Source organism: Anolis sagrei, chromosome 4, assembly GCF_037176765.1.
Source record: "Anolis sagrei isolate rAnoSag1 chromosome 4, rAnoSag1.mat, whole genome shotgun sequence".
In the NCBI taxonomy this organism is placed as follows: Eukaryota; Metazoa; Chordata; class Lepidosauria; order Squamata; family Dactyloidae; genus Anolis; species Anolis sagrei.
Window position 1 is genome coordinate 181,133,462 of NC_090024.1, and position 19,376 is coordinate 181,152,837.

The 19,376-nt window shown below is 40.7% G+C and overlaps 1 protein-coding gene across 3 annotated transcripts in view; it reads right to left on the minus strand.

Annotated features, from left to right (window-relative positions):
- Window positions 1-1,802: 1,802 nt before the first annotated feature.
- The window catches only part of DMAP1 (DNA methyltransferase 1 associated protein 1), a 38,646-nt gene continuing 21,072 nt past the window's right edge, over window positions 1,803-19,376 (minus strand). For all 3 annotated transcript variants that reach the window (XM_060773361.2, XM_060773362.2, XM_060773360.2), the window contains 3 exons: window positions 8,136-8,208; window positions 6,880-7,163; window positions 1,803-2,113 (listed from right to left, as the gene is read on the minus strand). In XM_060773361.2, the coding sequence (XP_060629344.1) occupies window positions 2,054-2,113; window positions 6,880-7,163; window positions 8,136-8,208 (417 nt within the window). In that variant the 3' untranslated portion in view covers window positions 1,803-2,053. The remainder of the gene's footprint in view (window positions 2,114-6,879; window positions 7,164-8,135; window positions 8,209-19,376) is intronic.

A 19,376-nucleotide genomic window follows, 5' to 3' on the forward strand; every position in this document is an offset into this window, starting at 1 on the left:
CATAATTTATTGTTAGCAAAGAGGAAAAATAAGTGGCTAAGTAATGAGATAAAAATTCAGTCTCAATATCTTCTGACATGGGATCTCATATTGCCTTCTGCAGCTAGAAGAACTGGAAAAAAAATTGAAGTCACTAAATTCAATACCAAATAGTGTAATGTTTGTTTCAATGGCTAATAGTCTGAGTTATACTGTCTTGGCTTTTCAGCCCTGCACAAAAAATTCAATCTTCATAATAAGGCATAATAATGTTCCCAGGTTCATGAAAAGCACACATGTATTCAGTTGGCTGCTCCACTGACCACTAAGCTATCTTTCCAAGGAGTATCTCTATTAATGTATTTTATAATCCAATTTAAATGTTTATTTTAACTGTACATTGTTTGGGAAGGCATCGAATAGTTGCCTAAGTGCAAGCCACCTTGAGTCCCCTCCGGGGTGGAAAAAGGCAGGGTAGCAATATTGTAAATAAATAAATCTCTACAGCAGTGGTTCTCAACCTGTGAGTCTCCAGACGTTTTGGCCTTCAACTCCCAGAAGTCCTAACAGATGGTAATCTGGCTGGGATTTCTGAGAGTTGTATGCCAAAACACCTGGGGACCCACAGGTTGAGAACCACTGTTCTACAAATGACTGTCCTACTATATGTGATAAACAAACACAAAGCAGCTGTAATCTTAGAACACATAAGGAACACATGCCAATTCTAAGTGAACACATAGACCTGAATTCTAGTATTCCTAGTTCCTGATAGAGTAGACCCATATATAAAGGTTATTGATTCAGTGGGTTTATCTAGTCTGGACTACAAGTGGAATTTAGGCCACACAGCATCAAGCTGCAAAGAGCTGAGTAACTCTTTGAAGAACAACACAAAAACCATTGCACTATGGGCAAGTACATGTGCCCACAAGCCCAGCAGTGTAGAATACTTTGGCTAGTGAGTGACAGGACTGAGAAATTGCCTCAGTCTGAGAGATGAGAAAAATAAAGATGTAACCTTGGAATTTAGTTGGCAAAACAGGCCCACAATTAATGAAGCTGAATGTTTGAATTATTTAGTACCAATGTTTAAACAAACCTACAGACAGCAGATAAAATTTGGAGCAGAGGCAATAGCTCCCTCACTGTTTTTGCCTACTACAAAACATTCATCTGCCCACTGGCACATTTTCTTCTTCAGAACAGTTGTCATTTGTTTGGAATGTATGCAGATCATGTCTTATCCCAAAAGACACTAGTTAATACTAGAAGCAAGGAATCGGGTGTTCGTTATTGCTCAACCAATGGCTAAATGTTCATTCAGTGTAGCCCAAGTACATGTAAAATCAATACTTTCAACAGTAGCACCAAAGAAAGTGGAAAAATGGGAGTTTCAAAGAGCACACATTTATGTCATTCTATATCTGTTCACGCTGCTCTTTCTATGACTGTAGTTTCAACTTAAACCTGTGGTCTAAATCTTATTGGTAGTCTCCAATGAACCCGCTGAATTAACTACTGAATGGTAAGTCAAATGTATGTAAATCAATCCCCTTGGTGGAATAGGATTTAGGCCATTGAACTCAAGTGTTTGCCACTATTTTATGAGATAAGCATTCACATTCATTACTCAAGTGCAGCATCATACCAGAACATTCTGACCACGTTTTTACCCTTTTACTTACCTTCTTCACAAAACCAATTCATAACCCAAAGGTCTGACTGCCCATTCCCAATTCAAAGAGAAATTGGGACAATGATGTATCTGTCACATGATTTCCTATACAACCACCCCAGACTCAATTCAGATTAGACAGAACAAGAGGTAACAGGTTTTCTATATTTACAAAGAAATTTACAATCAGTGATATAAAAAACAATACAATAACCACAGCATCAACAAATACGAATCTGTTATGCAAGCTCATCCAGTCCTTTTTACCTCCGGCAGAAGAGGACAAGAGCATTTAAACAGTCCTCATTGCCACTGTAATGGGTAACTGGTGCCCTCTTGAACCTACAGTCAGTGCTTCAATTCTTCAACGTCTAAGGAGCTGCGATCCTTCATTGCTCATGGCTTCTTCACCTTTTTGACAGATGAAGAACTCGAAGCAGATTCTCTGCGCTTTCTCTGTCACCAAAAGAAAAAGAAAAAGTGAGGTGTTTAGGGCTTAGATCATTAGGCTCCTGGTTCAACCATTAAATATATACCTGTCAAAACCCAAGTATCGGATGTCCAGAGAAAGAGCTTGGGAAAAGCCCACCAGCCAACACCTAAAAAAATGAAGGGCTGGATCCTGAACATAAAAATCTAGAATGGTAAAGAGAGAAAAACTAAGGGACAGAGAAAAGGAGAGGTTCTGGTAGCCGAATCACGTGGCTGACAACAAGGTATATGTCTCCAGAACAAGTATTTCTGGAATGGACACATTAAAAGGACAATGGAAAGGAGCAATTGTATGGATATGTCTGAAGGACACACCAAGAAGCAACTGCAAATTATCAGCAGATTGCATTGCTTAATACATGATCTCTTAAGTTGCATGCTTTCCCAAAAGATACACAGAACCCATTTCCACTGTATTAGCAAGGAGATAAAAGTTGTGATGAAAAAAATATAGAGAGTGATGCTTCACTTGAACCAACAGATTATCTTTTAAAGAGTCTGAACAATATGAGGAAAATTGAAAGGGGGGGGGAAGGGGGAGCAGAAATGATCAGAGATTATATAAACTTAAAACCAACTAAAGTGGGTAAGGCATTACTCAAATCAAGTGGGCAAAGTGTGGATTTTCAGGTGTTGGGACTGCAAATCCCAGCAGACAAGACCATAGGCAACAGTCGAACAACCTCAGGAAGGCTGCATTTTGCCCACACAAATCTGAAGGAACCTCTTGGACTCGTGGCCACTACAAAGGAATACAAATGACCCCCACCTTGGGATAAAGGTGCTCCACCAAAATCTTCCTTTGTCCATATTTGAGGTATACAGTTTGAGCTCCTATATTATTGTAGTCTGAACTCCTACATTAATAATGAAGTACCCCCGCCTCCTGGGGTTGCACCTATCCTTCATGTTCAACAATGCTTGCCTAGAATAGTTGGTCGCTAATAGATTCAGTAAAGCAGCCTTTGCTTAGCAGGGAACCTGCACTACTTCGTTAGCAGTCGCCCTCTGAAAAACAAAGTCTAGTATCAGGAGGAAAATGAGAATCAAAAGGTACATTTTAAAACAGCCAGCCCAACCTGGAAACAAAGGAGTGGGGGCTTGCGCGCTTCCCAGCGAGGCTGCTGAATTAATGGGGATGAGTGCACATGTTTGATAATCTTTATATGGCAAAAGCGCCATCTTTCAAATATGTCACAAATTCATATCAATCACCTTTCCTGGCTTGGCTTTGCCCATCGCCGTGGGCAAAAGCGATAAGTGTCTGGTTAGAAAAAATGTTCTACATTATAATTTACAAGAGCCTGGGAACCTAGTTCTCTGTTAATGGAAAGGAATTATTTTAAAATGAGAAGCGCACACACACACACATAAAACATATTCTCTTTCTCTCTCTCATATCATGGGCATAGATACACATTTATATATACGCGCGAATGAGCCAAGCTTTCTAACTCCATCTGGAAGGAAGGATGTTTGATGTTAACAATGTAACTTCTCACTTTCAAGCAGGCTCAGAAAACAAGGAGCCGGCAGGAGTTCAGATAAAGGCAGCTTAAAAGTCAAATGATTCTGACTCTGAACCCGAGACTTCTTAGAGGCAAGGTCCTTTCCTTTCCCCATTAATGGGCTGACTTGTGAGCCCAGGAACAAAGTGCGCTGATGTGAGGAATTCTGAGGAGAGTCAACTCATTATGGATGGGCGAGTGGAGTCTGAGTCGCGCAAATCAAAGGCTCTAATCTGGAGTAACTGGCTGCACTTCTGCTTGGAACTAATTTGTTCCAAGTTAGACTCACCTTTCACCCCCCAAAGGCCTGGAGTAGCGTCCCTCCTGGGTCAGCAGAGCAGTGCTCTGGGGTGGGGGGAGAAGGCAACCTTCCCTGTGGGCCGCCAGCAATGGACACAACTTAGGGGGATCCCAGAGCAGATGAACTAAAGGGGTGCCCTGGGCTGGGTCGGAGAGAGGCCGGAAGTCAGAAGGCCAGAAGATAAGCCCAGAAAGGCGATGTTCCTGCCAGAAGGTGGTAGGTGTTCAATGCTACATTTTCCCTGGCTGTGGTGAGAGGGCAAGGTGAATGTCTGCTAGCATTATTCAACACATGTTTGAAAGGTAGACTACTTTTCTTGCAGTATTACAGACAACACCTGATGCCCAGTTGCCCTTTCTACCTCAAAAATAGCCTCCAAGTGAAAAGATCGGAATAGTTTTGAGGAAACAGCCTTCAAAGTCCCAATATTGGACATCATTTCCACATCACTGTTTCTCAACATAGCTACTTTAAGTACGCTTGGGACTACTGCTTTTCCTTTTTGGACTATAACCCCCACACCCCACAAATACCCTGGACATACCAGCTGATGGCTTCAGAGAGCTGTATCCCAAACAAATGAACTTTAGGGTACATTATTTAGGTAGATCCACACACCACAAGCTCTATCTCCCGATGATAGTGGATAGGAAATGCCAGATTTCTAATACTGTACTGTCAGGTAAGCAAGGGATGAATGGAAGCCAACACATCTGGGGGAAATCAAACCCACAGGGAACTTGAGGAAAAAAGTTGAGATTATGCCCACACATGCAGCATATCCATAGCACACATTCCCTGTCCATCTTTGGGCATTTGGAGATGGATACCATGGCAATATAGAAATGTTGAGTGACTCTGTGTAGGTTTTGGGATTTTGCAGATTATCCATAAGATAGTGATAAAACACACACTACACAGGTCTCTGTCTGCCTTTAGGTATATATTATATTATTTCTCTTTTCCACCAAGGAGTTCAGAATGACATTTTACCATAGTAACCACCTTGTGTGTTGGGATAAGCAGCTACATCCAAGGGCACCTAGTGTATTGTAACCCAGGTTTCCTGTATCTCAGATCCAGCTACATAAGCTCTCATGCCTGAAAGTGACAAGAACTGCTCCTCACTGGGATGCTGTTTGAGCCAATGTCTGCCTGTTCACTCTGAAATCCAAATAGTGGGGAAAATATCCAGGGTGTCTTAGTCATGAGCTGAGGGAGTTTCACCCCATAACAGCTGAATCTCAACTCCCTGAAAAAGCAGAGTGAAACACACTCCACACGATAGTGAGATTACATCCTCTCTTTTACTGGAAGAAAAGGCAAGTTGACTTCAAGTCTATGACAAAGATTTGCCTTTAAAGATTTGGACATCCACTCTGCTTCACCTCCAATTTGGAAGCCAACTTTATGGAAAGAGGCAGTGAATGAATAAGGTATATGGGCCCAGATAAATACAAGAGGCTGCCAATGTAATTAAATTGACAGTCAATGCTATACTGCCCAAACTGGTGAAGGGACGGCCAAACTGGCACACTCTCCCAAGTAGAAAACAATACAACACTTATTCGATTGATAGCAGTGCTGCTTCCTTGTACAAACCCACCCCCCAATGCCCCGCTCTCCATTTTGGCAGCAACGGTGAAACTCCCTGAGTTGCCCCCTTCCTGCTGGGTAAAATTTCTTTCCCCTCCAAAGACAGCATAAAGTGGCCACAGTGTGAATGCGCTTGACCTTTTGTCTTGGACTAATCTAATTGTGTCGTCTTTGTGTAACCAGCCGGTAAAGGTCAGAGCTGTATTTAACAGGGGGGCCCTTTAGGTACCAAATTTGCCTTGCAGTGAATTAACTTGATTATATTTCTTTCAAATATGTCAGAGCCCAGATCATGTTAACCCTTCTGGTGCTGCCTTCACTCTCTTTGTTTCTATCCCAAGTGTGGGGTAGGCCAAGATCAGCACTGGGAATAAATGAAAGTATGACATTTTGTAAACAGACATTTCAATGCAAAATGCATATGGGGAAATGCTTCTGAGCTGGCCTTCAAACGTTGATGATGAGACTTGTTGAAATCCAAATGTAAGTCACAGATTTCATCTCCCCCTAAAGAAGCTGTACATTTGGGACTCAGCAACATGATCACAGGAAAGGCCTTTAGCTTGATGCAAGGAATAAACTCTTACTCAAACTTCTATTTCCTATCCAGAGCTTATAGAGAGGTTCTTCATAATCAAACAACAATTGTGCCTATTCAATAATGAACCTGATGTACTGCTATGCCGGTATACTGGGCAGCTCTTATACAATAAGCCAGAGGACTGTGGCAGCTATTTGGCCAACACTCTGAATATAGCTAAATGGACTGCAATTGGGATTGGTCAGTCTATGTCAGTGGTTCTCAACCTGTGGGCTGCAGCCCAGCAGTGGACTACGAGAACAAAAATCTGGTCTGCTAACCTCCTTCCTCTTTATTTATTTCCACTCCTTTCCACAGAGCTAACCAGCCCCGTCCCTTTTGGTACTAATGTTGGAGAGTGGTCCCTGGTCAAAGTGGACCCTGGTCAAGAGGGCCGTGGTCAAAGTGGGCCCTGGTCAAAAAAAAGGTTGGGAACCTCTGGTTTATGTTAACCTCAACCTGAACCTATCTGATCAAAATTTTGTCTGCATCTCTGCTGCATCTTCTACCATGTGTTCATTACTGTGTACTAAAACAACTCCTTGGGCAAATAGGCATATACTGGGAAACTACGATTACCTTAAGCTGCAGGAACACCACTACCAAGAGATCTAGATAACAACTACTGTTCCATGTGCATTCCTTTAGGATACAGACTTATCCTGTCATACTTGAAACATTGGCAGGGGTGTGGGAAATGCCTCACTGACATGCCTAGAGATCTATGATCCTAATTCCTACTCACCGAATTAGGTGTGAGGGGTGCCCCCACCACGTCAATAATCTGTTCCTTGCCATCACCCTTGACCTCTTCGGTGCTCAAGCCTGACTGTCCATCAGCATGCAAGCCACCATCTGCACTGGGTCCACTGCTGCCTGCCTTGGCCAGGGCCTCATAGCGATGGCGTAGCATCTGCAGCTCATATTCACAGTTTGCAAAGGCTTGCTTAAGCTCATAGAGTAGCACTAGATCACTGCGTAATTCGTTGAACATCTGCACAATTTCCTCTGTTGGCATTGGGTTCAAGTCTGCAGAAGAGAAGAGGAGGGTAAAGGTAAGCAAATCAGTTCCATAGCTTTCTTTGGTGTGTACTTGCAGAGTCTCCTAGGAATTCTGTTTCATTCCAAGATTGAGGTGGAAGCAAGCACTAAAGAGTAGAATATGTCAATTATTTTACTATCCCAACTATTAGAAATATGAGGAGCCTTCCCTGGATTCCCTGCCACACCCTCACAGCCATTTCTAGACTGGTAATGTGAGGAGCCTAGAAATTGACCCAGTTTCAAGGGAAGGCATTCACTACACAACCCCACCTTCATTTCACAGCCTTACTTGCTTGCTGTACTCAACAATCCTTACTCTCACAGCAAGGAAATTGTAGCTGGGCATGGCAGGAGGCCAGAGAGTGGCTTGGATTTAGCCCTTATTTGTAAACAAGGAGCCATCCTTATTTTGAAGGAATTCAGAATACAGCAGTCCGTATTAAGATCCATCCAAAACAGTAACAATGAGGAGGCCAAAGAGCCAGTCAGTCTTCCAGACAATGGCCACTAACCCTTTCAAAGAACTTCTCCCCACACGAAGAGATTGGCTTCCTTAATGCTAGGCTCTTGCTCCTCAGGCAGAAAGAGACAAAGACTCAGTTCAAATGCTTTTCTACTGGGAAGAATTAAACAAAAAAAATCCTGAGTATATCTTCTGACTCCTCCTGCTTTCACTCATGAGTGTGTGTGTGTGTGTATGTATGTGTGTATGTATGTGTGTGTGTGTGTGTGTGTATGTGTATGTGTATATATATATATATATATATATATATATATATATATATATATATTTAACAAAATACATCAGGTATTATTTTTTATTTTTTTCAAACCCATTCACATACTGTTATTCAGGGAACTGGCTGTATTACTAAGGGGAAAAAATAGCCCCTCTAGACTACAAAGACTTTGCTCCATGGGTCTCTCTCTCTCTCTCTACCTGCCCTCTTTACTCACCTACTCCGAGTTCCATCAGCATCTGCTCCAAGGCTTTAATCTTCTTCTGTCCCACGGAGCTCGGCAGTTTCATCTGGAATACAAAGGTAACAGCCACACAGCTCTGAGCTAGCCCTCACTCACAGCCGCCTAGTTCAAACGGCAAAGGAGCTTTGCTTTTTATAGTGCACAGGGAAAAAAGCGAGGCAAAGAAAGAAAAAGAGAAAAGGGAAATCAAGTGCTGGGAGAGGGAGGCAGAGAGAAGGTCTGAAAGTTTGTAGACTAGGGCCAAGGGCAGGGACTGAAAAGCCTGGTCGCAAGGGCTTTACAGTTCCCCTGGTGCCAAGATGCGGAGATGCACAGCTTTACAGCTTCCATGTGCAACTGAATTAACAACAAAAGTTCTGCTCCGTTTCGAACCCTTTCCCGCAGTGCTCTGCCCATCAAAGAGCTCAATTACACAGCAGCTAATGTGCGATGCTGCCCTACTTTACTTGCTCTTGCCAGCCTGATTAGACTCGTGCACTAACAGACTTCCTTCTCCCTTTACCTGCCAAGCCCGAAGCTGTGGGATTCATTTACAGAGCCAGTTTTCTAACAAAAGATGCAAAGAGGCACAAAGCGCACACACTCTTACTCAATTGGCAGAAATGTGAACACACAGCCACGCTGGAGCCGAAGGGGGTACAGAGAGCAGGAATGTATCAGGCAGGGCACAGACCCCAAGCTGGGTAAGGGATCGCACTTAGCAGGACCCCCTTAGTGCAACCTGAGGGGGTCTTTAGGGGCCGGAGAGTAGTCAATGGGGAAAGCCCAGGGGTAGAGAAACACGAGGCACAATTCAGTATAGGTCCCTGGCATGAAAGGGGAAATGGTCGAGCTAACATTATTCAAACATTCCACCAGAGCTAACAAAAAAAGTATTAAAACCTGTCTGCAAGGTCTTCATCACTACCTTCAAGGAGCTTTTTTGCTTCTTGCCATATGCTCATGTTAATAAAGGGAATATGTTTGTGACTACACTTTGTTTCCAGCTTCCGATGTTCTTCCATTGAAAATAGGTATCACCCTCTCTCCTAGCCTGTTTTACTTCAAATCTTTGACAGGAGGAAGCTGTCTTTGGCCTATGTTTAGTGTTATAATATAGAGCAAATTCAGATGGTCAATTCATAGGATTATCTCATTCAAGTTATTCTTCCTAGATAGATGGAGCATGATCCAAAGACTCCATTTTTATTGCTAAGCGATGAGAGAAAACTACAAGCAACTTTTCTCTTTTTCTGTCTCTTGCCTCCCTCTTTCCCTTCTTTTCTTCTTCTCTTTTCTATTTGTTTCCTTTCTTTCTGTCCTCCTCTCCCTCTTTTCTCTTTCCTTCTTTCTACCACTTCTCTCCCTCACTTTTCTATTGATAATTCTCTTATTCTTCTCTTTCTCTTTCCTCCTCTATCTCACTCCCTTTCCCTCTCTCCTCTCTTTCCCTTTTTTCAAACCTATCCTCATTTTCTATTGCTTTCTCTCCCTTCCTTCTCTCTTGCTTTTTCTCTTTTTTTCTGTCTCTCCTTCTCTCTTTCTTCCTCCCCCTTTTCTCTCTTGTGCCCCTTTCTCCCTTCCCCTTATTTCTTTCCTCCTCTTTCTTCTTCTCCCTCTCGTTTCTCTTTCTCTTGTGACCCTCTCTTCCTTCTTTCTCTCTCCCTCTCCTACGCCGCCTAACCTTCTCTCTCCCATTCTTTTCTCTTTTCCCCTCTTTCTCCCCCCCCCCTTCTCCCCTATTTATGAATTTCATCTCGTAAACTCTATAGCAGTTTTTCTCAACCTGTGAGTCTCCATATGATTTGGCCTTCAACTCCCAGAAATCCTAACAGCTGGTAAACTGGCTGAGATTTCTGGGAGTTACAGGTCAAAACACCTGGGGACCCAAAGCTTGAGAACCTCTGCTCTATAGGGATGGTGATTCATTTTTATATAGGTCACAGGGACTCCATGCACACGCACACATCATTTTTTTTTTCAAAAATAAAAGCACACTCTTTATTTGAAGGGAAGGAGTTCTTTCTGACAGTTCATTGGACCCCCAGAGTGTTTTAATGCAGGAAATTGACCCCAGAACCCGCAAAACCCGCTCAACTCCTTATATAGAGCCTAAAAGAATAAACTATAAAATCAGGAAGTTTTGAATCTAAATCTCTGCTGTGAACCCATGAAATGGCCCAAAAGAAGCCATTTTCAGATTCAGTCTCCCAACTAACTATGAACCATTCTGAACAACTGAAAGAACTGTACAAGTACAAAATAAAATAGTTTGAAACTGTCGTCAATTTGTTCCACTGAATTGTGTGACAACTACATTAAAATGTGGATTATCTATATACATTTCTGAGCTACTACGCAGGCTGAACAAAATTGGCATATTATTAAATATACTGTATTTTTGTTAAAAGCAATTCTAGACTGTTTCCTAAGAGATATTAACCACAGATACTAATGTTTATTAAAATACTTTCTGTGTCAATAAACTTTAACCCTGCTTTCCAACAGGTGTTTTTCCAATCAAGTCCAGTAATCTCTTTGTCTCTGTGCTACCCATCTTTGCCAGTTAAACCAGATATTTAAAAGAAACCAAACAGGTGGCAATCACCTGTTTATAATAGTTAAGCAGAACCTCCAAATCTAGCCCGCTATGTCTCCGAACAAGAGTTGCTGGAGGCAAGGCAAGGCTTTTCCAGATGGCTAGCTTCTGATCACTCAGAAAATTGAGACCCTCATATGTTATTGGATTTCCACTCCCAACAGGCCCAGGCAGCATTGCTAATGGTCAGAGTGATGGGTGAAGAATTGTCAAAGGACAAGTCTAACATGTGGAGGTTCTTCACCAAGGAAGTTCCTTACCATGGAATTGAACATTGGTAGACCAAGCATATTTCTGCTTGCCCAACAGGTTACAGGGTCAGATTGTGATGAAAATCTGGGAGTAGTATGTGGCAACTTCTGTTCAGAATATAAAATACATCAACCTTCTTATCCTATAAAATACAACTTTATGGCTTGTCAAGCAGTTCTAATTATAAGACAACGATTCAGTTTATTCTTCTCCATGTGTCCCAGCTCCATACATTTCTGTATTGTAGGTTCTTGGAAGAACATGGCAAAAAGATTAGCCAGAGGCAAAAGGATCCCCTTTCCAGGCCAAAAGGGGCTCTGTTAATATCAGTCAGAGGAGATGCTGCCTTTGTCTACCCAGTGATAGCCCATGAGTTTGGAAATATACAGCATTATTATTTTTCTTTTGGCTTAAAGGTTGGAAAGGACAGCAACAGTCTGGATGAATTTAGATCTACCAACAGACCACAGAAGAATTACGAGGCCAACTCAAGAGAAGCGGGACCGTTTGAGTTTTCTGAGCTTTTGAGAGTATCAATTAAGCTTCCCTTTAATTTTGGGGGAGAACTTGGCCTGTGAACGTGAAAGCTCCATTGGCTTCTTCAAGCAAGAGTATATTTTAATTTTACCATCATTAAGAAAATGTTATGATTTATGCGGCTGCTGTCGGACTAATATCTTTAAAATTTAGCTGGCTAAGCCAATTCATCTTTAAGACTGATGAAGGTTGATTGCTCTCTATGCAAAATGTATTAAAACTAAATGAGGAGTCTATTACTCACAGGGCGCTGATAATCCGTTAGGTAGGCTCCGTTAGCCTGGCTGTCGCAACAGCAGGCAAAAGCCCAATGCTCCACTCACCTCAGCAGCAGAAAGCAAAAGGCAGCAAAGGCGGCTGCCCTTCAGGAAAGCTGAAGAATCTGGGCTGCAATCAAGCTTGACAGAACAACAGGGCTACAAAATGCAGGGTTTTTACTGATAAGCAAAGTGTTCTGACCTGGTTTAAATATTTATCTACGTATATTTTAAGACCCATAAGTAGAGTCTGTGGGTAGTTTTAAAAGGGTCTTTTCTACTTGCTTCAGAAATTTATCCAGAATTTTATTGGGGGGGGGGGGGTGTAATCTGGCATGATTTCCTAAAAATAACTCTGGATAATGTTGCTCCTTAGACAAAACCGACTTTTTGAAAGTGAGTATCAGCGGCCCCGAAAAAATTCCAAGGTAAAAGGCATACATTATCTACCCTAATAATGCTAAACAAAAGACAATACCCTGAATTAAGATTATTATGGCAGCCAGAAACACTTTCACTTACTGGCCAATATGCTGAGATAGGTGGTCAGCACGAAACTGGAGGGATACTTGGATAATGTAGTTCTCTGTCGACACCAAAGTGCTTTCTGACAAACCGTTGAATGGGATGTCAAAGGGATCCCTGTAGCTGCCTCTCAAAAATGGTGGACTTACAATATTTCTGGAGTCTGACACACACTATTGCACTCCCTTTTCAGGCAAAACTTATATGGATTGTTTGTGGCAAAGATAAATACAACTCTCCAGTTTAGCTGGAGAGAAAACACTGCAACCTGCTACAGAAGCACAGGGCTGATTCAGCTGGAGAAAAATCCTTTAAAGAATGTCAACAGTAAGCAAAAGGTGGCCCTTAGTCTCCTGCAGGCTAATTCTGTGAAATGACAACTCAGTACCTCATAACACAGCTCAGATCACTATTCCATGCTGGGACTTATGGGTTCTGATGGCTTTAGTCCTACCGTGTGAGACGGCAGGTGGCCAAACACAACTTTTCCCACTAAGTAACAAAGTGCTTTCTTAACTATACATAGAATATGACCTGGGCAGAACCTGGGTAGCAGCTCAATGCCACACAGAAGAAAATTCACTTCCAAGTGAGTACAAAAGGATTCTTAGAAGGTACATACCATAGTTGTTCAGGCCATTCTTCCCCATAAAAAAACTAACATTATTATTTTTTATTATTATTGCTAAAGTCCCCAAAAATTCATCCCTGAAAAAAACTGGGCTGCTCACAAGTTGAAGAACTGATTATCTCGGATTTTTGAGGTTAATATATCTTGGATGCTATCTTCCTCTGACAAATTCTCCCAGCAGTCCTCTTTGCAACCTAAGTCTGTGAGTATTATTATGCCAGCATCACTTTTGATTTAAGGACTCTGAGCCTTTGTTCTTGCTATAAACAACCAGTAAATGCCTGAACAAGGCAACAGGAGAAAAATAAATAAAAGGGCAGCACACTAACATATGATTCAAAGCAACATGATTAGCCAACAATAATTTTGCTGACTGGCAGCAACTGGGAGATCTCTTCTCCATTCACCACCAATGGGATGGCAAGGAGCAAACTATGAAACAATAGTCTAATCATCATGGTTAGATAATAAACATACTATAGTCTGGATCACTGAGGCATGTACCTGGTTCACTTTCATCACCTTTCCTCCCTAGACAACAAATAATGAAAATGTGTGCAGTAATAGGATAACCCTGACATGTAATACTGAACCATTTCTTATCTCAGCTCCCACCATTAACCTCTTGGAAACAGATACTTTAGACAAGGACAACTAGGCCTATGTTTGAAAAGCTTCTGCTCTTTAACTTACATTCACAACAAAAGTATTCCATTTTCTATTCAAGGATTCAAATTATTGCATTTTTGTAAGCTGGTGTTTTAAATAAATCTAATTATAGACATATGAAGAGATATAGGTCTTCCTATGAAGACTATTCCTTTGTGTGATTCACTGCTGGGCAACACACAGTTAGTTACATTTTGCACCACAACTAATGTAGTGTTTCAAGCATTATAAGAATCTTTCATGTATTTCAGAGCTCTCTACTGGGTATCTAATGATTGTCATGTATACCAAAAATCACTGACAAGAAGTGACTGGGAATGGCTGCAGGCAGAGATCTATGATAAACGTATCACTTGCACAAGGATCACCTTAAATGTACTAAGGTTTTTGACAGGGGGAACACTGTTGTTGATGGTGTATCTAGGCCCCATAACACTCTTCAGGAAGACCATCAGAGCACACAATTCAGTTGAACAAACATTCACATCAAAGTGACTGACTTTTGTATAGACTGGTATCAGGGAATCTACTCAGTTTCTACAGCATCCAGTCAGTCACTAGCCACATGGTGAGATATAGGACAGGATATAAGTATTGTAATCAATCAATCAATTCCTAGAGCTGGAATTTTTAAAATACCGTCTCAATTGCATTTAATTCCCAGGAATGTCCCAGGACCCTTTAAATTCCCAATACTGTATTTGTCTCTATTTGAGCCCTACTCCAAAGAAATGATATTGTCTCTTGTTGTGTGTAAACCTGATAAATGGGGAAAGTTCTAATTGTTATTCTTCAAGGCTTTCAAGATGTACACTGATATAAGAATGTACAGAATTCACACCTGCCCTCTTTATGTTATTGTCTAAAATTTATCCACAGTTCTATATAAAAAGATGCAGGTGGAAAACATGACTGACTGAGATTGTATTTTGAGGAAGCTGCTCTGAAGGGAAGTGGTGGTGCACACACGCATGCACTGCATTTCTATGCAACTACAACTCACTTCAACAAGAACTACACAGAATGTAGTCCTAGCAGATTCCCAAGATGCAGTGCAGAAACAGGACAGGCTGCCCAGGAAGGTTATGGAATTAACTTCTCTAACTCCACTTGAGTAATTTCCTTTGGAGTATGAATTGATGTAAATATTATCCAACTAAATGGGCCTAATTTTTCCAAATGCATTGGGATACTTTCCATAGGAAGTTCCCTTCTTTATGTGACCCAGCATCCTGTTGGCACCTCTCAGTCACAGCTGCAAGTTGAGAAGAATCCATCCTTTAATGTCTGATTGTTCACAACTATGTAAAGTATTTAACCTTTTCAGCTGCTCTTTCCTAAAAGTGCAGTTTATGCTATTTTTATCGTAACAATTAACTTCTACGGAAATTTCTTCATTTACAGCTGCTTTTTACTATAGATAATCCATGGCACTGCTAACTCTGATTAAATTCTTCCAAGTTAATACTGCAAATGTTGCTGCTGGGATTTTGTTAAGCAGTGTCTCATATCAATGTCTTGGCATAATTCTGACAAAGACTGGCCCCAAAAAGCACTATTATCCTAAGGTCACAGGACTTGGCCAAAACCCTGCAGGGTCTTAAAGGAATCAAAATCCATAAAGAGTTAAGCTTCTGCTTAAACAACATGTTGCACAAATAGATAATGAGAAGACATTATAAAACAAACTTATCATAGGTGCTAAGCAAATTCGCTTGGATAGACATCACCCATACAACCAGAGCTAACAGGGCTTTTTCAAACTAATTTAAAACAAAATTAAATGTCCCCAAGCTTCACAAACCAACAGTTCCCTTTCTACCTAGGGCCCTTCCATACAACCATATAACCCAGAATATCATGTCAGAAAATCCCACAAAATGTGCTTTGAACTGGGTTATCCACACTGCCATATATTCCAGTTCAAAACAGATAATGTGGGATTTTATTCAACTGTGTGGAAGGGGCCCTAATTTCTTATCAAAATACCTCTCAACTACCACCACATTAAATATGTACACTTTTTATTTTTCAAAGTATATAACCACTCTTTCCACAAAATTGTATGAATAATAATTGTTATATAGTAAGAAACCAGTATCTTTTAAATTCAGATAGTAAATTATATTGGGGGGGGGGGGGGGTGAAATGTTTACCAAAACATCAAGATTTGATATAACTTCTTTTAATACCCCCAGAAGCTGCTCTGGTGTCTTTAAGAGTTCCATGACTATGACGGAGCCACTGACAAACATTTCTCTATGAACCCTCACTCACTGTTTCAACTCAGCATCACTTCTTTACTTAGGGCACTTTTAGGTGACTTTATTGAATTTTGAATTACACATGGGCCAAACTTCAACTATAGCACTATAAGGACTTTTTTATAATGTAAAGAAAATCTGAGGAATCCAATATGCTCGAGATACCAAACTGTGAGTCAAATATCTGCTCCATAATCATGGACGCTGCTCTACATTAATCTGTGACCCATGTTTAAAATTCAACAACACAAAAATTCTGATGCTGCAAAGGGCCATTCCAGCTTTTCAGACTCTATAACACTGGTTGGGAAAAATCACAAGAATTACACCTAGAATCTGGCAGTTTGACCCAAATTATATCCTATTATATACATTCGAAAAGTCAGAGTTCTTTTTAAAGCCACATCTGAGCTCAATTCTCACCAGACATCTACAAATTTGAAGAGGAATGTCAAGATCTTATAACCATTCTTTATGTCCAGAAGGAACTGAAAAATGAGCTGGGACCAGAATTGAAAACTGTATATTTCCTTCATCCTGCTATCATTCTAGCTCCACCCCACCCCCACCCCCCGAAGTCAATTGTTCCAATATACACATTCACTCGTCTCAATTCTTCTCCCCAGCACAGAATTATAAAGCTTTAGTGTTCATACACTACATATTTTCCTAAGTATCTTTTCCATACTCACAACTGACGAACACAGAGCACACATTCAGAAATTGCAGCTTGAATTAACAAACTTCCAGTGATTTGTATGTTACAGTAAGAACACATTTATTCTTGTAAAATATTTTCCACATAATTGATCTGTGTATGCAGGTGGGTGGGTGTATCCAACCAACCCCTTCACTGACCACACTGAAATCATGAAGTTCTGTTTATGAATGTGCACAATTCAATTAATCAAAGTGTTGTGGATTTTTCAGTCATAAAACTAACAGCTGGACATGTGACTGAACCACACCCATTTATTTCACTATTCATTATTATTATTATTCATTACTCTGCTCAGCCATTGCTTTTGCACTGAAAGGTTAAACCAGAATTACCTTGATGGATCAAGCTAACATGTCACGAAGGGCCACAATGGCACATTCTCACACAAGTCCCCAATGGAAACAAAATACACAACTAGTCTCCATTAAGGGAAAGGCTTGTGAACCACTGCAGTGCTGGACATGCTGATAAGATGCCAACAGAGGATCTGAGTCGGACTGCTTCAGTGCTCATGATCTGTGAGTAAAACTAAGATGGCATTCAGATCACACATCCCTCCCCACCCAGACATCTTGTCATGTGCTCTCTGTCCCTAGCTATTATCTCACACATTGGTATACTGGAGTCTGGCTATGCACACAATTACATGAATGTGTCAGTAAAAGCAACAAGAACACTTCATCTTTCTAACCATCGGAAGTTTTCCCCGTTGTGGCAACATACAATTTCCGGCTAATAAGGAGGCGCTGATTACAATCAGCTTATCTTGCCGAAATGCCTTGCAGCACAGTCAATACTAAAGAGATAAATTATTAATTGTTCCAAGTAATTAAATTTATCAAATCCAAATAAATATTACTGGTATTTTATGTAACTGCTTTCAAGGCCTGGCCTCTGAAGGGACAGTATTGATCAAGCAAAGAAAGACAGATGCTTCCCCTGTTAGCAGCTGATGAGGTCTGGCTTTGCATTAATGTCAGAGAGAATGCGGGTGACCAAGAGCCTCGAGTGAAGAGTAAACAGGCAGCACATGCCTACATTTCATGGGGGACAAATCAAACAACAGAATATACATTTAACATGAACGCACATGCACCTAAGCCCACCCCCTTCTGCACGCTAAGCTTTGACCCAAATACTCATTTATCTTAAATGCACAGTACAACACTCGCCCCCATCCGCACCCCCATCCTCGGAGAAAGCAAGCACCACAGTGGATTGTACCTCATTAATCAGTGCTAAAAAAGTGCTCAGTTGGCTAGTAAATATTTAAAAGCCAGTGAGGGTGGATGTGTGAATCAATGGGAATGAAAGCTCCCTCTCCCCCCATTTCTTTTTAATTGGTCTGACCACCAATTTGTCTACAAGATCCTAGTTAGCAGGTAACAAGTAAAACTGTCTGCTGGAAGTCTTTCTTGGTGGAAGATGTCCAGCTGTGAACTAAACAATTGCGCCACAGCATCCCCTCTGTGGCTCTGAGGTTGCTAAGAACTTGCTTTCATCCTACTGCTTTGCCTCATTATCAAAGACTTAACAGTTTGGAATCCAGATCTCTTTCTTCATTCCACAGACTCAGAGCAACGAGAACTTAAACACATATCTCTCCCTTACCTACATCCTCTAAGAAGGGGGCCAGAGTAGTAACTGAACATATAAACAAAATTCCCCGACAAAATGTGTATTAGCACCAGAGGAACCATATATCACTAAGGTTAAACATAAAAGGAATGAAAACACACATGCAAATTGAATGCTTTCAGTCAGAACTGGTTGCACAGAGGGTTACATTTAATTTGATACAATTAAAGTCATGGTCTAACGATCTACAAATGACTACAAGCCATTTTAAAGCTCCCCCCCCCCCCCCAAATTCATTGAAGGCAGGACATTTGGAAACCATACAAAATACTCCTTTTTCAGTATGAACAATACAGCACACTGTTTTCAAGAGAATTCAAAATGGCCAAACAGAAGATTGCAGCCCAATAGCAAAATGAACAGAAGTAGTGGTCAGATTTGGTCTTTCAACAAGCAGAGATAACTATTAAGATCCAGCAATTATGGTTTTTAAAAAATGTGGAAGTAAAAGAGCTTTTGCCACCAAGAATTATAGATGGAAAATATATTTGATGTAAATATGGAAAGAGTGACAGCATGATAATGATAAAATAATAAAAACACTAACCTACCAACAATCTGAATGAAAATTGTAGAACTTTCTTTGTAGATATTAATAATAAATAATTTAAGAAAAGTTTTAATGTGAAATAATCTGTTATGAAAATTTTAGATGTTTAATTTCCATTGAAGAAGAACTGGAAAAGAATACATGAGGACCAGGAGACCATGTGAGAAGACAGAAGATACAACCAATAGACTTACCATTAAATTGTTAGAATCCTCAATATATTATGTAATATATGTTAAAAAAATAGAGATTAAAACTTCTTGTAGCAATGATAACCCTGTTTTCTCCTCGCGATATACTAGACATTGGTAAAGATGCAACTGACCAATAATTAATCTATTATCCCCAAATTTCTCCCTTTCCTTCCCTTGTTCTCCCATCCCCTACTTTCCTAGTAAAGGTTTAATAAAAATAATTTGGAAAAAATGTTGGTTGTGCAGAACTAGTGCTTATAATCATTTTTCTAACTTCCAAATTTCCAACTCCTGGTTACATGACAAGCATGCCAACTCCTATGCTGATCTTTTTTTGAAAGCACTGCTGTGTGCTATGCTTTCATTACTCAAAACTCACATTAAAATGAATCCTGTTG